Here is a 20626-nt window from a genome sequence, read left to right as displayed (position 1 = left end):
TAACAGTGTTGCATACGTTTCAGATGTACAGAAAGTAATTCAGTTATACATATACATGTATCTATTCTTTTTCTTTTTTTTTTTTCAGATAAAATAGACTTTATTTTTTTTTAATTTTATTTTATTTTTAAACTTTACATAACTGTATTAGTTTTGCCAAATATCAAAATGAATCCGCCACAGGTATACATGTGTTCCCCATCCTGAACCCTCCTCCCTCCTCCCTCCCCATTCCATCCCTCTGGGTCGTCCCAGTGCACCAGCCCCAAGCATCCAGTATCGTGCATCGAACCTGGACTGGCAACTCGTTTCATACATGATATTTTACATGTTTCAATGCCTTTTCCCATTTAGGTTGTTACAGAGTATTGTGTCAAGTCCCCTGCGCTATGTAGTAGGTCCTTGTTGATCGATTTTATATACAGTAGTGTGAACATGTTCATTCCAAACACCCAATCTGCCCCCAGGGGAGGTTATTTCTGTCTCACATCCAGTACGAGTATAAGCAGTCCTGGGATGGCCCCGCCATGCCAGACATCCTGGCTCCTTTGGTGTTATTTCCGTTTTGATCCCACTCCTGGTCTGACTCCCACCACCAAGGCCACCTGCCGGCCAGCGGAGGAGGTGAAGGAGGGGCGGGACATACCAGTTCTCTTCAAGGGCACATCCTAGAGACTGCTTGCTTTACTACACTCACGTCTCCTGGAGCAGAGCTTAGTCCCGGGACGCACTGAAGCCCAAGGGAGGCTGGCAAATGTAATCCTCAGCTGGGAGAGGACTGTGTCCCCCTAAAACCCGGGGCTAAGGGAAAGATGGACTTAGGGAGTCACACAGCAATCTCTGTTAGAATGACTTATTTTCCACAGTTGTTTTAAATTCCCAACCTGGTAATCCCAGCATCTCTGCCATGTCTGTATTTGGTTCTGATGCTGGCTCTGTCTGTTCAAACTGTACTTTCTGCCTTTTAGCTTGCCTTGTAATTATTTATTTTTTTTTTTGCCCCACTGCTTGTCTTGTGGGATCTTAGTTCCCTGACGAGGGATCGAACCAGGGCCCTTGGCAGTGAAAGCATTGAGTCTTAACTACTGAACCACCAGGGAATTCCCTGGCATGCTTGTACTTTTTTGTTGAGAGCTGGATATGATGTCCCAGGTAACAGGAGCTGAGGTAAATAGGCCTTTGGTGTGAGGCTTTGTATGTTGGTGTAGGAATTAGGCTGTGTTTAATCCTTACAATGCCTGGGATGTCAGAGGGTGAAACTGCCTGTGGTGTAGTTGTTTTTTCCCCCTGATTTTCCCTGGGTTTTCTCTGGGTTTCCCTTCAGATTTTTTCTTAAATAGGGTCTGAGACATGCCTGTCTTTGGGCTGTTTTGTGGTTGTTTAGTCACTCAGTCATGTCCGCATGCTCTATGTAGCCCACCAGGCTCCTCTGTCCATGGAGATTCTGCAGGCAAGAATGCTGGGGTGGATAGCCATTCCCTTCTCCAGCGCATCTTCCCTACAGTCTCTTACAGTCCTGCGTTGGCAGGTGGGGTCTTTAGCACTGAGTCACCTGGGAAGATTTACTACCCTGTGCCCATTAAGCAACCACTCATGCCAGCCCTGGTGACCAGTAGTTTGCTTCAGTCTCCTTGGAGCTGCCTCTTCTGGACATTTTGTACAAAGGGAATCACACAGCACGTGACATTTTATGTCTGGCCTCCTCCACTTAGCCTCATGTTCTTTAGGCTCATCTACATGGCAACCTTTCTTAAAGGCTTCATTCCTTTCTGTGCCTGGGCCGAATTGCAGTGTGCGGAGGGATTACGCTTTGCTTACCAACTCATCCACTGGGGGGCGTTTGGGTTGTTTCTGTCTCTTGACTGTTTGGCTGTGATGCTGTTATAAATAGTCTTATACCAGTTTCTGTGTGCACATGGGTTTTCTTCACCCCTGGGTAATATACCCAGGAGTGGAATTGCTGAGCCATGTGGTCATTCCATGTTTAACTTTTTCAGAAACTACTACCACCGTGGCGGCACCATTTTACATTCCCACCAGCAATGTATGAGGGTTCCTACTTCTCCATATTCTTGTCAACATTTGTTATTTCTTTTCTTTCCTCCTTAAAGTCGTCTTACTGGGTAGAACCATCTCACTGTGGTTTTGATTTGCATTTCTTTTTAAAAAAATTTTTGTTGAAACATAGTTGATTTACAATGTTCTGTTAGTTTCAGGTATATGTATATAAATGTTCTTCTTGTACATTCTCTTCCATTATAGGTTATGATAAGATTTTTGAGTAGAGTCCTCTGTGCCATACAGTAGGGCCTTGTTAATTATCTATTTTCCTATATAGTAGTATTTATATGTTAATCCCAAACTCCTAATTTATCCCTCCCCACTTCCCCTTTGGTAACTTTGGAGATGGGCCCAGGCTTCCAGGTCTCACCAAGTTCTCCAGGCAATTTTAATTTGCTCACAGTGTGAGGGTCATTGATGTGACCTCGTCCATAATTACATGCGCTCCCCTGCCCCCATCCTTCTTTCTTTCTTTCCTCTCATAAGCATTGGATGTACTGCTCCGTTATCAGTGTTTTTATGACACCTCTTTGCAAATGTACACATTTGCACACTGTGTGTCTGTCTGTAAACATCGAATTTGTGGCAGCCAAATGCAGAGCATCATTTATAGCAATCCCAGAGAAAAAGCTCTTAGAACAGCCAGTCACAAACAGCTGAAGCTAAATGTTAAGGATAACCCACTACCTGGGACCCAGCTTCTCCCCCTTCTCCTGGCATTAACTCCAGTGAAATCCTTTCAAACTCTGAAGCTCAACAGTTCCATGGGTTTGCTTGCTGTCTTCTGTGGTCACCCAAAGACGCTCCCCCAGGGAATCTGTTCTTTAGAAACTCAAACTGGAATGTTCAGTAGAGGGGGCTAGCTTCGAGGACTGGGCTAAGGTCAAAAGGATTCCTTTGGGGGTATATGAGCAGGAGAGTGGGCTGGTCAACCAGAGGCTTGGAAAGGACTTATGTGGATCCAGGGACAAAGTCCACTCACCTGGGCAGAGAGCATGTGTGTCTATTTACATCAGTGCTAGGGCTTTCTTTGGGATTTCTAACCTGGGAAGTCAGGATGCTCTTAGCATGAAACTACTCTTCTTTATACTCTACATGGTGTGGAGAGAGCTCCATGCTACTTGTGGTCTAGTGAACGCATATACCTGGAAACAGGAGCAAGAGTTCTGGTTGTCTCTCCCCGTTCCTCCAGCGACCTTGGACTTGCTGCCTAGACGCAGGTCCACCTCAAGGGCTGATACTACAGAGCTGGCTTCACGATGGGGTTGCAGCTTCCCGGTGTTCTGTTCTGTGACTTCAGAGCTTTCCAGAGCCCACCGGATCAGGAAAGGCCTCTTGGATGAGTGTTTAGCTTCTTTGATTTTGATTGTGGTCCATGACATCTGTGGGCTGTTCTTGACTTCTTCTGGCCTTGGTTTTCTAGATTGTCCTTCTGTTCTTCTTCCTGTGGTGATACAAGTCATAGTCATGGGTGGAATGCTGCACCAAAACCAATATGATCTCACTAAACTGATGTGGGTTGAGCATCCCGCAAAAGCCCCACTGGCCCCCCAACTTTAAGTCCCACCTCAGGATACCCTGACCATCCCACTGATCATCCCTCTAGAAGTCAAGACCGGCAGCCCCGTGGTCCTCACGGGGACATGATCCAGTCATCGTGCAGCCTGTGGGGCTGAAGATGAGCCCGAGGTCTGGCCAATTACAGGTGGGGGAGCTGGTGGGTCTTGGGGAGGGGCTGAAAGGTGGGCTGTGCTCGGGGGCTGCTCCTCACGGGGTGCATATCCTCACTCTGCATTTTGTCCCAGTAGGTGGTGGTGACAGCCGCTGGGGAGTGGGTACCTGCCTCATCTCGAGTTGACCCTCCTCCTTCACACTCACTTCCAATCAGCCACCAGACTCTGCTAACCTGACTCCTTTATGTGTCTCTCCAATCTTTTCCTCTGGTTTAGCTGATGCCCCCACCTGGTCCATGCTCTCCTTGTCCCCTGGGTGGATTTATTCCAGCATAACATATCAAACTGCCACCGCTATTACCACCCTCAATCCAGCCTTTCTGGTGGCTGGGCCATTCAAATGCCGAGGCTACCATTTACCGCATAAGCCAGCTTCTGTGGCTGCTGTTGCCCTCAGGATGGGCCTGAGTTCCCCAGTCTGGCCTGATCTTCCAGGACGTGGTCTCTGGCCATCACACATCGGGGCACTGCGACCACTGCCCTGGGCACTTTACCCCTCAGTGAGGAGAACTGCCAGACCCTCACAGACGGCCTCCTGCCCTTTAGGACGCTTCCCTTCTCCTCCTGTCCCTCTGCCTTGCAGCTGCTCCTGCTGTTCTTCACCTGTCTGCCGGCGTGGGCTCTGAAAGCCTGTTGGGCGCCCCCCTGTAGGATGGCGTGTGTCATTTCTCTCTTCATTCTCTGTAACACCTCAGTCTTAGGCTTTCACAAATTGCATTTCAAGTCTCTCTCTTTTATTTTCTCTTCTCTTTGACTGGTCTATAAGCTCCTGAGAGCAGGGGCCCTTCTTAATCATCCTGAGGCCCCTACCTAGTGCCTTGTACCCAGGAGATAGTCTCTGAGTCCTTTTAAAATCGAAAGATAATTGGCAATGAACACTGTGGATGTTTAAGGTGTAGTGTGTCGATTTGATACATTTATATGTTGTGTCCTAATAACCACGTTGCTGTTAAGCTAACACTTCCATCACATCACATGGTTGTCATTTCTTTTTTGGTGGTGAGAATATTCAAGAGCTAGTCTCTTAGCAACTCTAAAGTGTATAGATACACTGCTGTTGCTTGTAGTCACCTAAGCTGCTGCGTCAGATTCCCCAGAACTTGGCCATTTCCTAACTGCAAGTGTGTGCCCTTTGACCCACATCTACACAGGAGCTGTTCTACAAAACTTTTTGGGAGTAGAAGACAATAGCTGCAGAAAAAGAAAAATCATAGCACAGCTAGCTGTGCCAAGGGGATTTCCTGAATTGAAAACTGCTAGTTTCTAGCCAGGACTGTGCTGTAAGAACTTTCTGTGAAGATGGGAGTGTTTCGTATCTGTGTTGTCCAACAAGGTGGCCACATGTGGCTATCAAACACCTGAAATGTGGCTACTGCCACGTGTAGACCGAACTTTTAATCATATTTAATTTATTTAAGTTTAAGCTGAAGTATCCGCACGTGGCTAGCGGCAACCCTGTCAGACAGCTCTCAGCAGCATCTGGTTACCTCCTACCTGGCTAAGAGCTCCCATGGGGTGAGGCTGCAGGAACTGGCATGCAGGCAAATGCTTAACAACCAGCTCTCGGAAACCGTCTGCTCACCTGCATGGTGTAAAAACCCCCACCACACCCAGTGTCAATATGTCCTGCATACAGAGCTGGGGAGAGAGGCACAGTGTAAAGTCATTATCTAGGCAGTGTTTCCTCAACACGGGTACACAGATGCAAACAACCCTGAGAATAAAGTAGTCAAATGCAAATAAAATAATTAGAAAGTGATTAATTTTTAATATTTATTGACTTTGTACTACTTAACTTATTTAATTGTAAGCTTAATACTTTAGTTTTTAATGATGGCTAAACTTAAAAGCAGATTGCAAAACTCCAGAACACCTAACTTTCGGCTTTCAGGAACCTTTGTAAGCCAGCTCCATCTCATCACCAGTTCCTAGTTCAGTTCAATAGCTCAGTTGTGTCCGATTCTTTGCAACCCCATGGACTGCACCACACCAGGCTTCCCTGTCCATTACCAACTCCCAAAGCCTACTCAAACTCGTGTCTATTGCCTCAGTGATGCCATCCAACCATCTCATCTTCTGTTGTCCCCTTCTCCTCCCACCTTCAATCTTTCCCAGCATCAGTGTCTTTTCAGATGAGTCAGTTCTTTGCATCAGGTGGCCAAGGTATTTGAGTTTCAGCTTCAGCATCAGTCCTTTCAATGAATATTCAGGACTGATTTCCTTTAGATTGACTAGTTGGATCTCCTTGCAGTCCAAGGGACTCTCAAGAGTCTAACACCACAGTTCAAAATCATCAATCCTTCCGTGCTCAGCTTTCTTTATAGTCCAACTCTCACATCCATATATGACTACTGGAAAAACCACAGCCCTGACTAGACAGACCTTTGTTGGCAAAGTAATGTCTCTGCTTTTTAATGTGCTGTCTAGTTTGGTCATAGCTTTCCTTCCAAGGAGCAAGCGTCTTTTAATTTCATGGCTGCAGTCACCATCTTCAGTGATTTTGGAGCCCCCCAAATTAAAGTCTGTCACTGTTTGCATTGTTTTCCCATCTATTTGCCATGAAGTGATGGGACCGGCTGCCACGATCTTATTTTTCTGAATGCTAGCAATTGCTTAAAAAAAAAAAAAAAAGGAAGTAGTATTTCATTTGGCCACAAGAGGGCGCTCTCAGATGGCACTGGATTCTAAGAAGGCTTTTGGTGGCTTAGTCGGTAAAGAATCTGACTGAAATGCAAGAGACCCGGGTCTGATCAGAAAGATCCCCTGAAGTAGGGAATGGCAACCCACTCCAGTATTCTTGCCTGGAGAATCCCATGGACAGAGGAGCCTGGCAGGCTACAGTCCATGGGGTCGCAAAGAGTGGAACGCGACTGAGTGACTAACACTTGGAACAGCTCTCTGGGTCAGTCTGCGGTCTGCTCCCGTCTCCCGGAAGACTGCAGTTCTGGGCATCTGGGGGACTCACACAGCGTCAGGCAGTTCTCTGTTTCACTACTACTCACCATTTCCGCTGCCAGGTGAGGCAGCTCAGGAGGAGGATGCTGGCGAGCAGGAGGGCGCAGCCGGCCACTGTGGACAGAGAAACAGGTCAGGGAGGCAGCCCCAGGGCTGAGGGAGCCCCTTCCCGTGTGTCGGTGCCCCCAGCCCTCCACACCCAGCTCAGTGCCTCCGGGGAGGTGAGCGCGGCGCTCTCCGCCGCCCCTTTTCAGGACGCAGCTCCCTCCTGGCCAGGCTTCCCTGGAGGCTGCAGGACCAGGACCTGGGGGTATGGACCAAAAGGGCCCCAGCCTTTCCCAGGGGGGCTCCCCTCCTTCTCGGGGAGCAGCTGACAGGTACCCTTTTCAGAGAGGGTCAGCGGCCCAGCCTCAGTTAAGAGGCCTTGAGTGAGGCCCGCAAGGGGTGAAAGAAATGTTGAAACACCAAGATGAGTATAAAGGTAAGTGATAAACACTTGGCATCTCCTGAAAGCATCTCTGTTTCCCATACACTCTTTCCTTTGCCCTGGAGCTGGCGGTTATCCATCCAGCCATCTATCAGTCTCAGACGTGCCTCAAAGCCTGCTTTTCTCCCTCCATCCGCCCCGTCAGATATAATTGACCTGTAACAGGCTGTAATTTTAAGGTGTGCACTTTTATTGCAAAATATATTGTAATTACTATTTCTTTTCTGTGCCAAGAACATTGAAGATTTACTGTTAGCAACTTTCAAGTCCGCAGCACAGCATCGTTGGCTGTAATCCCCACAGCCTGACTGTCCCCAGACTGACTCCTCTGCCGATGAAGTCCGTGCCCTTTGTCACCCATCTTCTCTTTGCCTCACCCCCAGGCCCTGGTCACCAACATTCTACTCTAAGAGCTCCGTTTTGGTGTTTTGGGGTTTTTTTGTTTCCCTCAAAGCCTGTTTCTGGCTCCCACCAGAAGGCAGCTGGAGTGGTCTTGGCGTGTTTTTTTCTCTCCTGCGCTGGGCACGCCACCTCCCTCCACTCACATCCAGGTGCTGGGTGTTTGTCCTCTGGGAGCTGGTCAGGAGGCTCTGGTTGAGGCTGGTTGGAGACCTCACTGCTGACTCACCACAGCCGTGCCTGTGACTCTGAGTCACGTTATGCTCTGGATTCGTCTTTGAGTTTTATACACATCATATAGTGTAAAGAGTTCATTTAGACTAACTCACCGAGCAGCTCACCACCCACCAAGCAAATGTGTAGGTTTCTGTTGGGTCACTACCCACCTGCAATCTGGTACTCAGTGGTAAATATGAACGTATCCAGCGTTGCAATCTCATCTGTGGGCTTCTGGAAATCTGCAAGAGAGGGGGAGGAGCTTGTGGATGCTGGCTGTGGGGCTGCCTGGGGCTGTGAGAGTCCAGGCTTCTGGAGGCAGGGGACTCGGAGGCCGCTGGAGACCTGTGAGAGGCCAGGGGAGCCCTGGCCCAACTTCTGAACATCTCGTTCTTCTGCCTCGAGCTGCTGCCCTCCAACTTGCTTATCCTCTGACACTGGCGACATTGACCGTGTTTGAGGCCTGGGAGGTCGTGTGCAGATGTGGGACCGTCTCTAGCACCAGGGGGCAACTCCCAGGCCAGCTCTTCCCTCTCCTGCCTCACAGTTTAATAGCCAGGCTTTTATCTTCCAAGAATGCCAGCCGTACCTGTGGTCCCTGCCATCCTGGTTGTTAAGAAAGTTCCACTCCCAGGGGGAGCTTCCGTGTTCTCCTGAGGCTCTGCGTCATCTGGAGGAGAGAAGAAGGATGCTTGTGGGGCAGAGGTGAGGAGTGGGGGTCTGGGGTCTCCCACTTACCCCCTCCACCTCATCAGCTGACCCCAGACTGGTAGCTGAGGTGTGTCTCGGCTCTGCGGTCCCCATCAGGGTCACAGTGAAGTGGTTCATTGACCCCAGCAGAGCGGGAGGGAGGGACCTGTGACCCTGACTCTGGCTCTCCTTGGAGCTCTGAGCAGCTTTCTCCCCAAACTTCCTACTCAGCTCTGGTTGCCGTCTGCAGCTTGGAATTGGGTCATCCTAATACAAATTCCATCAAACCATTAAGCAAAGTGCGTGCGTGCTAAGTCGCTTCAGTCTTGTCCGACTCTTTGCGACCCTCTGGATTGTAGCCCATCAGGCTCCTCTGTCCATGGGATTCTCCAGGCAAGAATCCTGGAGTGTGTTGCCATTTTCTTCTCCAGGGATCTTCCCAACGCAGGGATCGAACCTCTTATGTCTCCTGCATTGGCAGGTGGGTTCTTTACTACTAGGGCCACCTGGGAAGCCTATTAAAGTAGAAACGCCCAAAAGGAGAGCTTTTCTTTGTGACAGATTCCCCATTGCTCGTGGACACGCCTGGTGGGCAGCGTGACTCACGGGGGGCGGACTATGGGAAAGAAACACAGCACCCCCCACAAGAAGATCCAAGAGAGAGGTGTGGGGCCTGGGCAATGGGGGTGAGCAAAGAAACTACCGACAGTTAGGGCCCAATGGGGGGCCTTTTGATTGTAGATATGGTAATACGATTTCAGGACGAAAGTAGCAGAAGAACTCAACGTAGGTGGCGTGTCCGTGTGCGTGAACGAGCATACAAGCATGTGCATGTGTCTGTGCTTGAAAAGTCCCTGCCCTGCACGTCTGCACTTTGGCAAAGCTCAGGTGGGATTCACATAAGAAGGGGGGTGGCTTTCTCCTGGTATAGAAGGAGGATGGATTTACATTACGTATCAGCAAGTTGGAAACGTATGCAGGGCAGGTGGACTTTCCCTTTTGAATGAGGAAGCCTTGGTAGCTTAGAAGCAGAGGTGGAATTTCAGGATCATCTAGAAACGGGAGCAGCGCCGTGTGGGGGTGGGGGGGCCCCTCTGGAAGACGCCTGCCTTCCTCTTTCAGATCCTGCTCTTTATCCCCATCAGGGAATGGGGGACCCCAGGGCGTGGAGACCTTACAGTTCATCTCATCCGTTTTCTAGAGTAAGAACAAACCGAGGCCACAGGAGAGGGAGCGGCTTGCCCAGGACCACGTGGCGGGTGGGTCAGGGAGTCCTGCCGGGCCCGCCTCAGGGGAGCCGCCAGGCGGCGGGCCCTGGGCCCGGGCACCTCTGTACCTGGAGCCTGACCGTGCTCCCCTTCACGTATGCACTTGAGCCTGGGCCTGGTCCACCTCAGCTCCCCGTTGATCATCGTGCAGGTGCTTTCAGCAGGGCTGGTCTGTAGGGCCCTGAATCCCTGGGCACACTGGTAATGAACCATCTGCCCCAGCGTGAAATGGTAGACTCTCTTTAAAGGTTCACGTTCATGTTCCCATGGTGGCGGTTCCTCGCAGTGACCTGGACGAGGGGAAGGGAATTCCAGAGGCAAGTTCAGGAGATGCTGTGAGTCCAGGCTGCCTCTTCCTAGAGACCAGACCACAGTCCTTCTTCTCTTCTTTGGCCCCTCCTCCACCCCTCCCCCGCTTTCTTCTCATAAGTATTGGTAACATCTATTTGTTAGGGCCTTTGCTAGGCACTTTGTGAAAGGCATGAAGACCCAGTCCCCCTCCCCTGCAGTGAGCAGACAGTGGATCAGGGAAGGGAGCTTCTGCAGGGAGAACGTGGGGAGCATGACACTTGAGACACAGGTGCTCGCTCTGGGAACACAGAGAAATGAGCTTCTGCTGACAGGGAGACATTTACTAAGTGGACAGGTGTGTGAACAGTGGCTTCAGCTTAGGGTTAAGGGCAGGCTCCAGCCAGTCTGGGCCGAGGAGATGTGGAGACCACCTAGATCTCAACTGCTAAGTGAGGAAGCACGTTCTCAAGTGGTCGTCTTGGAGCCACGGAGAAGTACTTGGGACAAATCCAAAGCTGGGAGGAGGGAAGCACCAAGACGATCTTAGAGAAATGGAGCCTGGTCCCTGATCAAGCCATACCTGAAGCTTGCCCTTTTAAGGCCTCTGAAAATTCCCATGTCCAGTAACCTTCCCCTCATCCAACTAAAACCAAAGCCTGGCTGACCTTTAACCCCACAGATCATGTCCTGTCCTGATTTAATCCCTTGCCCCCCAAATCTGGACACATGGAACCACAGATCCTTCTAAGCCCAGAACTGTGAAGCTATATGTATGCTCTGACCTTCCACAACCCCAAGGATCCAACATAACCCCTCCTACTGCCCTCCATGACCCTTTGCAGCAGGAGGCCTAGTGGTCCCATTCTGAGGGGTCTGCTCAGTACAGCATCTTGCAGTCCATCCTTGAACATGTGTTTAAGTCTCACAATCAAATTGCCTTTCCAGTCAGTACAATTCATAACCGTCCAGACCCATTGGAATTAGTTTTGCTTCTTTCGAGTGAAAACCTCCAAATCAAGACAGTCTGCGCAGCATCCCTTAGCCAGAGGCAGCTGGTTATCTCTTGAGTAAGGAGAGTAAACACTGACCGCTTGAGAAAACTTTCAGTAATTGTGGGATATGGGAAGCGAGAAGGAGAGGAAAACAACGAATGTGCTCTGAATCCTCACTCCAGAAAAAAGTCACAGTGACAAGGAGAGGAGACAGCATATTGCAGCAGGTTCCCCAGATTAGTCGTTGTCTTTTTATTTTTTGTTAATTAATAAAAGCTTAAAATAAATTCAAAGTAGCTTAAATAATCGTACCAAGAGCCCCTGGTCTAATTCAGGAGACCCGCGGCCTTATTTCAGTCCCATTTTGTGAGTTGCGTCGTGTCTTTAATTGTCTCCGCATCTCAATTCCATCAGTAAATTGAAGGAATATTTCCTGCTCCCTGACACACTGGGTTCTGAGGTTGGAACGAGATTATATACCAAGTCGTAAAGTTCTTTGTAAGGTTGTACAATCGGCGTAGGGACACGGGGTATTGAAAGGTCAGCTGGCCCCCCAAAGCTCAGGTTTGCCTAACGGGCTCCTTTCTTCCCGATGTCAAGGCTGACTTCCACCGTATTAATTTTGGAAAGTCGGGGCAGCAGCTGGGTGACACAGCATGGGCTCGTCCACAGCCCGTTAGCTCAAGCTCTGTCCACAGCTTCCAGAAGCCAGTGTGGCCCCACCCACCTCAGAACCCTGTCCTGTTAGAGATAGAGACGTCTGGAAGTCAATTACTTGGCTCACAGTTCAGTGTCTCTTCCTTAAGGGAAACACAGAGCATCTTTTGAGGCCAAGGAGTACTGGCGACTCAGATTGCTATTCTCTGGCCACTGTGCTTGGGGCAGTTAGCCCCCAAAATGCTATTTGAATGGAAGTGAGTTGAGTTGAACTGAATTGAGCCCTCTTGGGCCAGTTCCCAAGCCTGGAGGATGCACAGTGCCCAGGCTGGCTGCTGTAAGAGGGGCTCAAGATGCTGAGCAGACAGCCTGCCACCACCGCGCCGCGGCGCCGGTCCCCAGGGCGTCCTCGGGAGAGAGGACCACAGGCCGGACTCCCCTCCCCGGGGGCGCACTGCGTGTGTCTGTGAGAGAGCGGTCCACTCCTACCTGGAAGGTCAGCTTGCTCCGGAGGCTGCATTTGGCTCTGTGCATCTGTGGGTTTTCTCTCCCTCTGTTCTTCGGGTGCAGGAGTGACTTGTTTTACTGGGTTCTTAGCAGGGGCTAGAGAGTATGGAGGGAATGAAGAATATAACTTCACAGGTGTTTAAAAGAGAAAACCCGCAGAAAGAACATCTTTCTAGGGCTTGTAACGTGCCAGGCAATACTGGGGGATGCAGAGGTTATAAAAATGAGCCCCACACATCCTGTCCTCAGGGGACTGGCTCTCAGAGGGCCTGTTCACGGGCAGCAGAGCACCAGCCCGCCAGGCAGGCTTCCTGTATATGATGATGGTAGCCTACAGTGTGTTTCCGAAGGACCCAAGCTTTTCTGGCTGAATGGTTTGTGCCTGTGTGTCTCCCCAAAATGGACCCCGTTCTGGCCATCAGCCTGTCAACGTCATGCATGGAGGTGAGTGTGGCTGTCAGAGGAGCAATCTCAGCCACTCCTGTCTCCCGAAGGCAGGTCCTTTAAGAATCAGACGGCATCCTAAAGAATGGCAATGTGTGCAGTCTCAGAAAAGACAGAATGGTCTCTGCTTCCAAGGCAAACCATTCAATATCACAGTAATCCAAGTCTATGCCCTAACCACTAATGCTGAAAAAGCTGAAGTTGAACGGTTCTGTGATGATCTACAAGACCTTCTAGAACTAACACCAAAAAAAGGTGTCCTTTTCATTACAGGGGACTGGAATGCAAAAGTAGGCAGTCAAGAGATACCTGGAGTAACAGTTTGGCAAGTTTGGCCTTGGAGTACAAAATGAAGCAGGGCAAAGGTGAACAGAGTTTTGCCAAGAGAACACACTGGTCATAGTAAACACCCTCTTCCAACAACACAAGAGATGACTTTACACGTGGACATCACCAGATGGTCAATACCAAAATCAGATTGATTTTATTCTTTGCAGGTGATGATGGAGAAGCTCTATTCTGTCAGCAAAAACAAGATCAGGAACTGATTGTGGCTCAGATCATGAACTCCTTATTGCAAAATTGAGACTTAAATCGAAGAAACTAGGAAAACCACTAGACCATTCAAATATGATCTAAATCAAATCCCACTTCCCTGGTGGCTCAGATGGTAAAGCGTCTGCCTACAATGTGGGAAACCCAGATTCAATCCCTGTGTTGGGAAGATCCTCTGGAGAAGGAAATAGCAACCCACTCCAGCACTCTTGCCTGGAAAATCTCATGGACACAGGACTGTGGTAGGCTACAGTCCATGGGGTTGCAAAGAGTCAGACAGGACTGAGAGACTTCACTTTCATTTCCACTTTCTATGATTATACAGTGGAAGTGAGAAATAGATTCAAGGGATTAAATCTGATAGGCAGAGTGCCTGAAGAACTATGGACGGAGGTTTGTGACACTGTATAGGAGGCAGTTATCAAAACTATCCCCAAGAAGAAGAAATGCAAAAAGGCAAAATGGTTGTCTGAGGAGGCTTTACAAATAGCTGAGAAGAGAAGTGAAAGGAAGGGAAAAAAGGAATGATATACCCATTTGAATGCATAGTTCCAAAGAATAGCAGGGAGAGATAAGAAAGCCTGCCTAAGTTAACAATGCAAAAAAATAAAGGAAAACCATAGAATGGACATGTTTAGAGATCTCTTCAAGAAAATTAGAGAAACCAAGGGAACTTTTCATGCAAAGATGAGCACAATAAAGGACAGAAACAGTATGGACCTAAAAAAAGCAGAAGATATTAAGAAGAGGTGGCAAGAATATACAAAACTATACAGAAAAGATCTTCATGACCCAGACAAGCACGATGATGTGATCACTCAACTAGAACAGACATCCTAGAATGTGAAGTCAAGTGGGCCTTAGGCAGCATCACTATGAACAAAGCTAGTGGAGGTGATGGAATTGCAGCTGAACTACTTCAAATCCTAAAAGATGCTGCTGCTAAAGTGCTGCACTCAATATACTAGCAAATTTGAAAAACTCAGCAGTGGCCACAGGACTGGAAAAGGTCAGTTTTCATTCCAATCCCAAAGAAAAGCAATACCAAAGAATGTTCAAACTACCACACAATTGTGTTCATTTCATACATTAACAAAGTAATGCTCAAAATTCTCCAAGCTAGGCTTCAACAGTACATGAACCAAGAACTTCCAGATGTTCAAGCTGGATTTAGAAAAGGCAGAGGAACCAGAGATCAAATTACCAACATCCTATGATTGCTGGATCATAGAAAAAGCAAGAGAATTCCAGGCAAACATCTATTTCTGCTTTATTGACTACACTAAAATCTTTGACTGTGTGGATCACAACAAACTGGACAATTCTTAAAGAGATGGGAATACCAGACCACCTTACCTGCCTCCTGAGAAATCTGTATGCAGGTCAAGAAGCAACAGTTAGAACCAGACATGGAACAATGGACTGGTTCCAAATTGGGAAAGGAATATGTCAAGATTGTATATTGTCACACTGCTTATTTAACTTATATGCAGAGTACATCATGCGAAATGCTGGGCTGGATGAAGCACAAGCTGGAATCAAGATTGCTGGAAGAAATATCAATAACCTCAGATATGCAGATGACACCACTCTTATGGCAGAAAGTGAAGAAGAACTAAAGAGCCTAGTGATGAAAATGAAAGAAGAGAGTGAAAAAAAATGGCTTAAAATTGAATATTCATCAAACTAAGATCATGGCATCTGGTCCCATCACTGAATGACAAATAGATAGGGAAACAATGGAAACAGTGTCCGACTTTATTTTTGGGGGCTCCAAAATCACTGCAGATGGTGATTGCAGCCATGAAATTAAAAGACACTTGCTCCTTGGAAGAAAAGCTATGACCAACCTAGACAGCATATTAAAAAGCAGAGACATTACTAACAAAGGTCCGTCTAATCAAAGCTATGGTTTTTCCAGTAGTCATGTATGGATGTGAGAGTTGGACTGTGAAAAAAGCTGAGTGCTGAAGAATTGATGCTTTTGAACTGGGGTGTTGGAGAAGACTCTTGAGAGTCCCTTGGACTGCAAGGAGATCCAACCAGTCAATCTTCAAGGAAATCAGTCCTGGGTGTTCATTGGAAAGACTGCTGCTAAAGCTGAAACTTCAATACTTTGGCCACCTGATGTAAAGAGCTGACTCTTTAAAAAAAGACCCTGATGCTGGGAAAGATTGAAGGCAGGACGAGAAGAGGACGACAGAGGATGAATGGTTGGCTGGCATCGCTAACTTGATGGACATGAATTTGAGTAGGCTCTGGGAGTTGGGAAAGGACAGGGAAGCCTGGCGTGCTGCAGACCATGGGGTTGCAAAGCATTGGATACGACTGAGTGACTGAACTGAGCGACTGAAGAATGGCAGTGGTGCAGCTGCTATGGAGAACAGCTCAGTTGCATGTGCTACGTTCACATCATTATGAACTACAGTTATTTTCAGTTGTTTAGTAATTATTAGTGTAACATCTGCCCCCCACCCCGCCCTCTTAAAGTGTGGTTTCCTTGAGGGCTTGGTGTGTCAGACTCTAGGTCCACCCAAATCTCTACAAATGACCCAATTTCATGCCTTTTTATGGCTGAGTAATGTTCCATTGTATATATGTAGCACATCTTCTATATTCATTCCTCTGTCAGTGGACTTTTAGGTTGCTTCCATGTCCTGGCTATTGTAAATAGCGCTGCAATAAACATTGAGGTGCATGTATCTTTCTGAATCATGGAGAAGCGGTACAGATGAACCTATTGGCAGGGCAGGAATAGAGACGCAGATGCAGAGAATGGGCGTGTGGACACAGCAGGGGAAGGGGAGAGTGGGACAATGAGAGAGTAGCATTTACATATATACACTAGTGTGTGTGGACCAGCTACTGGGGAGCTGCTGTACAGCACAGGGAGCTCAGCTCAGTGCCCTGTGGTGACCTAGAAGGGTAGGATGAGGGGCGGGAGGGAGGCTCAGGAGCCAGGGGATATATGTATACTTGTAGCTGATTCACTTCCTTATCCAGCAGAAACTAACAACATTGTAAAGGAATTCCACCCCCCCCCCCCATCAGCCCCCAAGGAAAGTTGCAGCCCCGCCTCCTTCTTTGCTACAGTTTTTCTCCTTCCCTAGGGGTTACCAGTGGAAACTTACAGGTGCTGTTGCAGAAGCATCTGTTTTCCCAGGCAGAGTGGCTGGAGTCCCCCACGCAGCGCATGACGGCGGACACTCTGCGGAAGCCTGTCTTGCAGTCGCAGTTTATCATGGTGCCCACCTTGTACCTGAAGACCTTGAACATGGCGTTTCTGAGACTCGGAGGGTCATCATGACAAGCCTCTGCCAAGACAAAAAGGCACCTTAGTGATCCAGGAGCTTCCAAACACGGGCACAGTCAACCATCGAAATGATCGAAATCCACCTTTCTTCCCTTGATTTAAGGGGTTGACATGTACCCCACTTTTTCCTGGAAAGAAACTCAGGCTGTTGAAGGTTCTTTAGAAACCTTCAGATTAGAGATGGTTCAGAATTTAACTTCAGCCAAGTTCTTTGCCAAGCTACAGTGTCTGTCAAACTAAATGAATAGAAACAGCTGGGGTTTTATTCTGATGACTGCTGCTGAGCAAGCATAGTTTCTATATAAGGAACAAGAGGAAGGGCTTCCCTGGTGGCCCAGCTGGTAAAGAATCTGCCTGCAATGAGAGAGACCTGCGTTCGATCCCAGGGTTTGGAAGATCCCCTGGAGAAGGGGAAGGCTACCCATTCCAGTATTCTGGCCTGGAGAATTCCAGGGTATAGTCCATGGGGTCACAAAGAGTCGGACACGACTGAGTGACTTTCACTCCACTAACATGAGCAAAGGTGGGCAGTGGGGGAAGCCACACGGATTTAACTGAGGAATGAAATGTATCTGTTGAGAAATCGTTTCTTGGAGGAGAAATATTTGTTAAGTGTTCACTCAGTGTGTGGTGAGTAGGAAATGTGTTTCTCACCCATCTACCCACCTCTGAGTTTACCAAATTTCTTCTCACACCACAAAACCTGACCCTCCCTTGGCCCAAAAAACCATCACTGGTTTCCCACTAAAGACACTTGAAGAAGTGGCCGAACACCCAACTATTATGGGGAGGAAAGTGTGCTGGTCTCATCAGAACAGGAATTCCACTGTGTGTCTCTAGACATGTTGCCCTGCTTCAAGAGATGAGATTTTTCAGGAAAAAGTCATAGGCTGTGTGGAGGAGGTGGAGAGGACGGAACAGGAAACGGGAGAAAGTGAGGCGGCCAGGGCTGCCCGCAGCTGGCCTCGCCACCCAGCAGAAAGGCATCGGCTCTGGGCAGGTGGCCGAACCCGCGGCCGACAGAGGACCATCTGCCAGTTGTGAGTCAGTCACTCTGCTTGGAGTGGAGCTTCTCAGAGTCCTCATGCTCTGCCCAGCCACTCACCGTCCTGGAGAACACCCCCATCCCCATCCAGGATGCAGGACCCTCCTGACACCCCCCAGAGAATGAGGAGAATGTGAACAGCTTGCCTCACCTCTAACCCAGAAGGAACTAAACAACAGCAATTTGAATGGCCGAGTGGGCCAGCAGTTGCAGAGGAACCTGTAACATAACGTGCATGCTGAGTCACTTCAGGCATCTCTGACTCTTTGCGACCCCATGGACTTTAGCCCACCAGGCTCCTCTGTCCATGGGATTCTCCAGGCAAGAATACTGGACTGGGTTGCCATGCCCTCCTCCAGGGGATCTTCCCAACCCAGGGATTGCACCCACGTCTCTTATCGTCTCCTGCTTTGGCAGGCGGGTTCTTTACCATTAGCGCCACCTGGGAAGCCTGTCACATAATTAAATTCTGGTAATTGTAGTAATCATAATAAGGCAAGAAACGTAGAGTGGTGGAAAGGGAAGGAAGCTGGGTCTCTAAATTGTAGCTCCACCAGCTTAATAGCCACACAGTTTTATTGTAGTTACTTATCTAAGATGCAGCTTCCTTTTCTGTAAAATTTGTATAATAATTATTATTTTGCTGATTTGTTTTAAATATTATGTGAAATAACATATCAAGGTAACTTGAAGAGTACCCAGCACATGATAGTCATAGAGTATATGCTAGTTCAGCTCATTTTTTTCTCTGTCCAGAAAAAGCAATCTTAGATGTCCCTCAGTAAATGAGTGGACAAATAAACTGTGGTACATTCAGACAATGGAAAGTTATTCAGAGCTAAAAAGAAATGAGCTCTCAAGCCAGAAGAAGACATAGAGGAAACATTAATGCATATTACTAAGTGAAAGAAGACAATCTTAAAAGACCACACATTGTATGATTCTAACTATAAGACATTCTAGAACAGGAAAAACTATTAAGGCAGTAAAAAAAAAAAAAATCAATGGTTGTCAAGGGTTACGGAGAAGGCAGTGGCACCCCACTCCAGTACTCTTGCCTGGAAAATCCCATGGACGGAGGAGCCTGGTAGGCTGCAGTCCATGGGGTCGCTAAGAGTCAGATACGACTGAGAGACTTCACTTTCACTTTTCACGTTCATGCATTGGAGGAGGAAATGGCAACCCACTCCAGTGTTCTTGCCTGGAGAAGCCCAGGGATGGGGGAGCCTGGTGGCTGCCGTCTATGGGGTTGCACAGAGTCGGACACGACTGAAGAGACTTAGCAGCAGCAGCAGCAGCCACAGCAGCGGCAGGGAGGCTGGAGAGACGGATTTGTAGAGCACAGAGGATTTTTAGGTAGTGAAATTACTCTGTATGATACCATAATGATGGATACAATAAATAAGTGGGCGAAGATTGTTCAAGTCACTTCTCCAAAGAAGATATCTGATTATCAGTAATCACTTGAAAAGGTGCTCAAGACAACATTAGACATCATGGAAAAGCAAATCAGAAGCCACTGTTAAAAGAGTCCATTAGAATGGTTAGAATAGACACAAGACTGATAATACCAAATGTTGGCAGGGAGCAGCTGCAACTTGCTGACATTACTGGTGGGAGTGAAAATAACACTGTTACTTTGGAAAATTCAAAGTTTTTAAAAATGAAGTTATATATATACCTGCCCTAGGATCCAACCATCCCACTCCTGGGTATTTATCCAGGAGGAGTGAAATCTTGTGTCTATGAAAACACTTAAACATTTATAGTAGCCTTAAGTAATCTCAAAAACATTATGTTGAACAAAAGAAGATAAAACAACACACACGCACGTTGATTCCACTTATATAAAGCTTCAGAAAAGACAAACTAGTATACAGAAAGAAATTAAACCAGGGTTTGCTCGTGGTGGGTGGGATTGACTGCAAGGAGTCGGTGGGGTGATGGAAATGATGGGTCCTTGGGTGTACATCTTCATCCTGATGACAAATTGAAATTATAATGGACTCATCACAGTTCAGGCAGACAAAAGTGGAGTCAGGAGCCATGGAAGACCTGCTCTCAGACACCTCCTTGCACCAAGAACTTGAATTTTCTCTGAATTGCACGGAACTTAAGGACACCACCAACCGTTTTCAAAGCAGTATCTGCCAGCAGCTGCAAACGGATGGTCTCAAGGTCCCTCCTTGAAACTGTGTATGCAGCCTTTTCAGATGTCAACCAATTGGTACTTAACAAGCATCCGTATGCTAGCCAGCTCCAACTATAATTCTTGGTAAACAAGTCATGTCACTAAATGTAACCTTGTGGGTTTTCCCTTTATAAGCCTCCATTGTTTTATTGTTGGGGGTGGAGTGGGGAGACAATTCACGGGCTCCTTTTCTTAATTTTTATTGGAGTCTAGTTGCACTACAATATTGTGTTAGTTTCTATTGTACAACATAATGAATCAGGCGTAGATATGCACAGAGTCCCTATTTTTTAGACTTCCTTCCCACTTAAGTCACCCCAGAGGATGGAGTAGAGCTCCCTGTGTTATACAGCAGGTTTTCATTAGTTATCTATTTTATACAGAGTATCAATAGTGTCAGTCCCAATCTCCCAATTCCCACCACCCTTGCCCTTTCGCCCTTGGTCAAGGGCTTCTCTGGGGTATTCCTAACAAACCCCAAATAAACACCTTTTTATTTCAATCAGGTCTCCATTTCTGAAATTTTTGGTTAGTGGCCAAAACTCATCAAAATCGTACACTTCAGATCTGCGCATTACACTGCAAGTAATTTTACTTCCAAAAAATCAGTAAGAAGTATACCAAGCAACTCTCACGATTATTCACTAGCACAAAGAATCAAGGATTGACCTCAGATGCATTCGGAATCTGACAACTCAATCACAAACCAAGAAAGTTTCCAAACACAGAAATTGGAAAAGAACCAGGAAAATTGCCCTTGGGACAACTTGGTGTCCTTAAAAACTATTTACATGGTGATATGCTTTTTTTAATTAGGCCATG

At 47.6% G+C, this 20626-nt stretch overlaps 1 protein-coding gene across 2 annotated transcripts in view; it reads right to left on the bottom strand.

The window, feature by feature from the left end:
* Positions 1-932: 932 nt before the first annotated feature.
* IL2RA (interleukin 2 receptor subunit alpha) overlaps positions 933-20626 on the bottom strand; it is a 45351-nt gene continuing 25657 nt past the window's right edge. The window contains exons 1-8 of one of the 2 annotated variants that reach the window (XM_025264516.2): positions 16652-16792; positions 16387-16569; positions 12239-12352; positions 9878-10099; positions 8441-8521; positions 8022-8093; positions 6797-6863; positions 933-3505 (exon numbers count right to left, since the gene is read on the bottom strand). In XM_025264516.2, the coding sequence (XP_025120301.1) occupies positions 3481-3505; positions 6797-6863; positions 8022-8093; positions 8441-8521; positions 9878-10099; positions 12239-12352; positions 16387-16531 (726 nt within the window). In that variant the 5' untranslated portion in view covers positions 16532-16569; positions 16652-16792 and the 3' untranslated portion in view covers positions 933-3480. Of the gene's footprint in view, positions 3506-6796; positions 6864-8021; positions 8094-8440; positions 8522-9877; positions 10100-12238; positions 12353-16386; positions 16570-16651; positions 16793-20626 lie in introns of those variants that run through there. The other variant, XM_006044081.4, reaches the window with a different exon arrangement.

The sequence above is a fragment of the Bubalus bubalis genome, chromosome 14 (genome assembly GCF_019923935.1).
Source record: "Bubalus bubalis isolate 160015118507 breed Murrah chromosome 14, NDDB_SH_1, whole genome shotgun sequence".
In the NCBI taxonomy this organism is placed as follows: Eukaryota; Metazoa; Chordata; class Mammalia; order Artiodactyla; family Bovidae; genus Bubalus; species Bubalus bubalis.
This window is presented reverse-complemented; position numbering and strand designations above follow the sequence as displayed.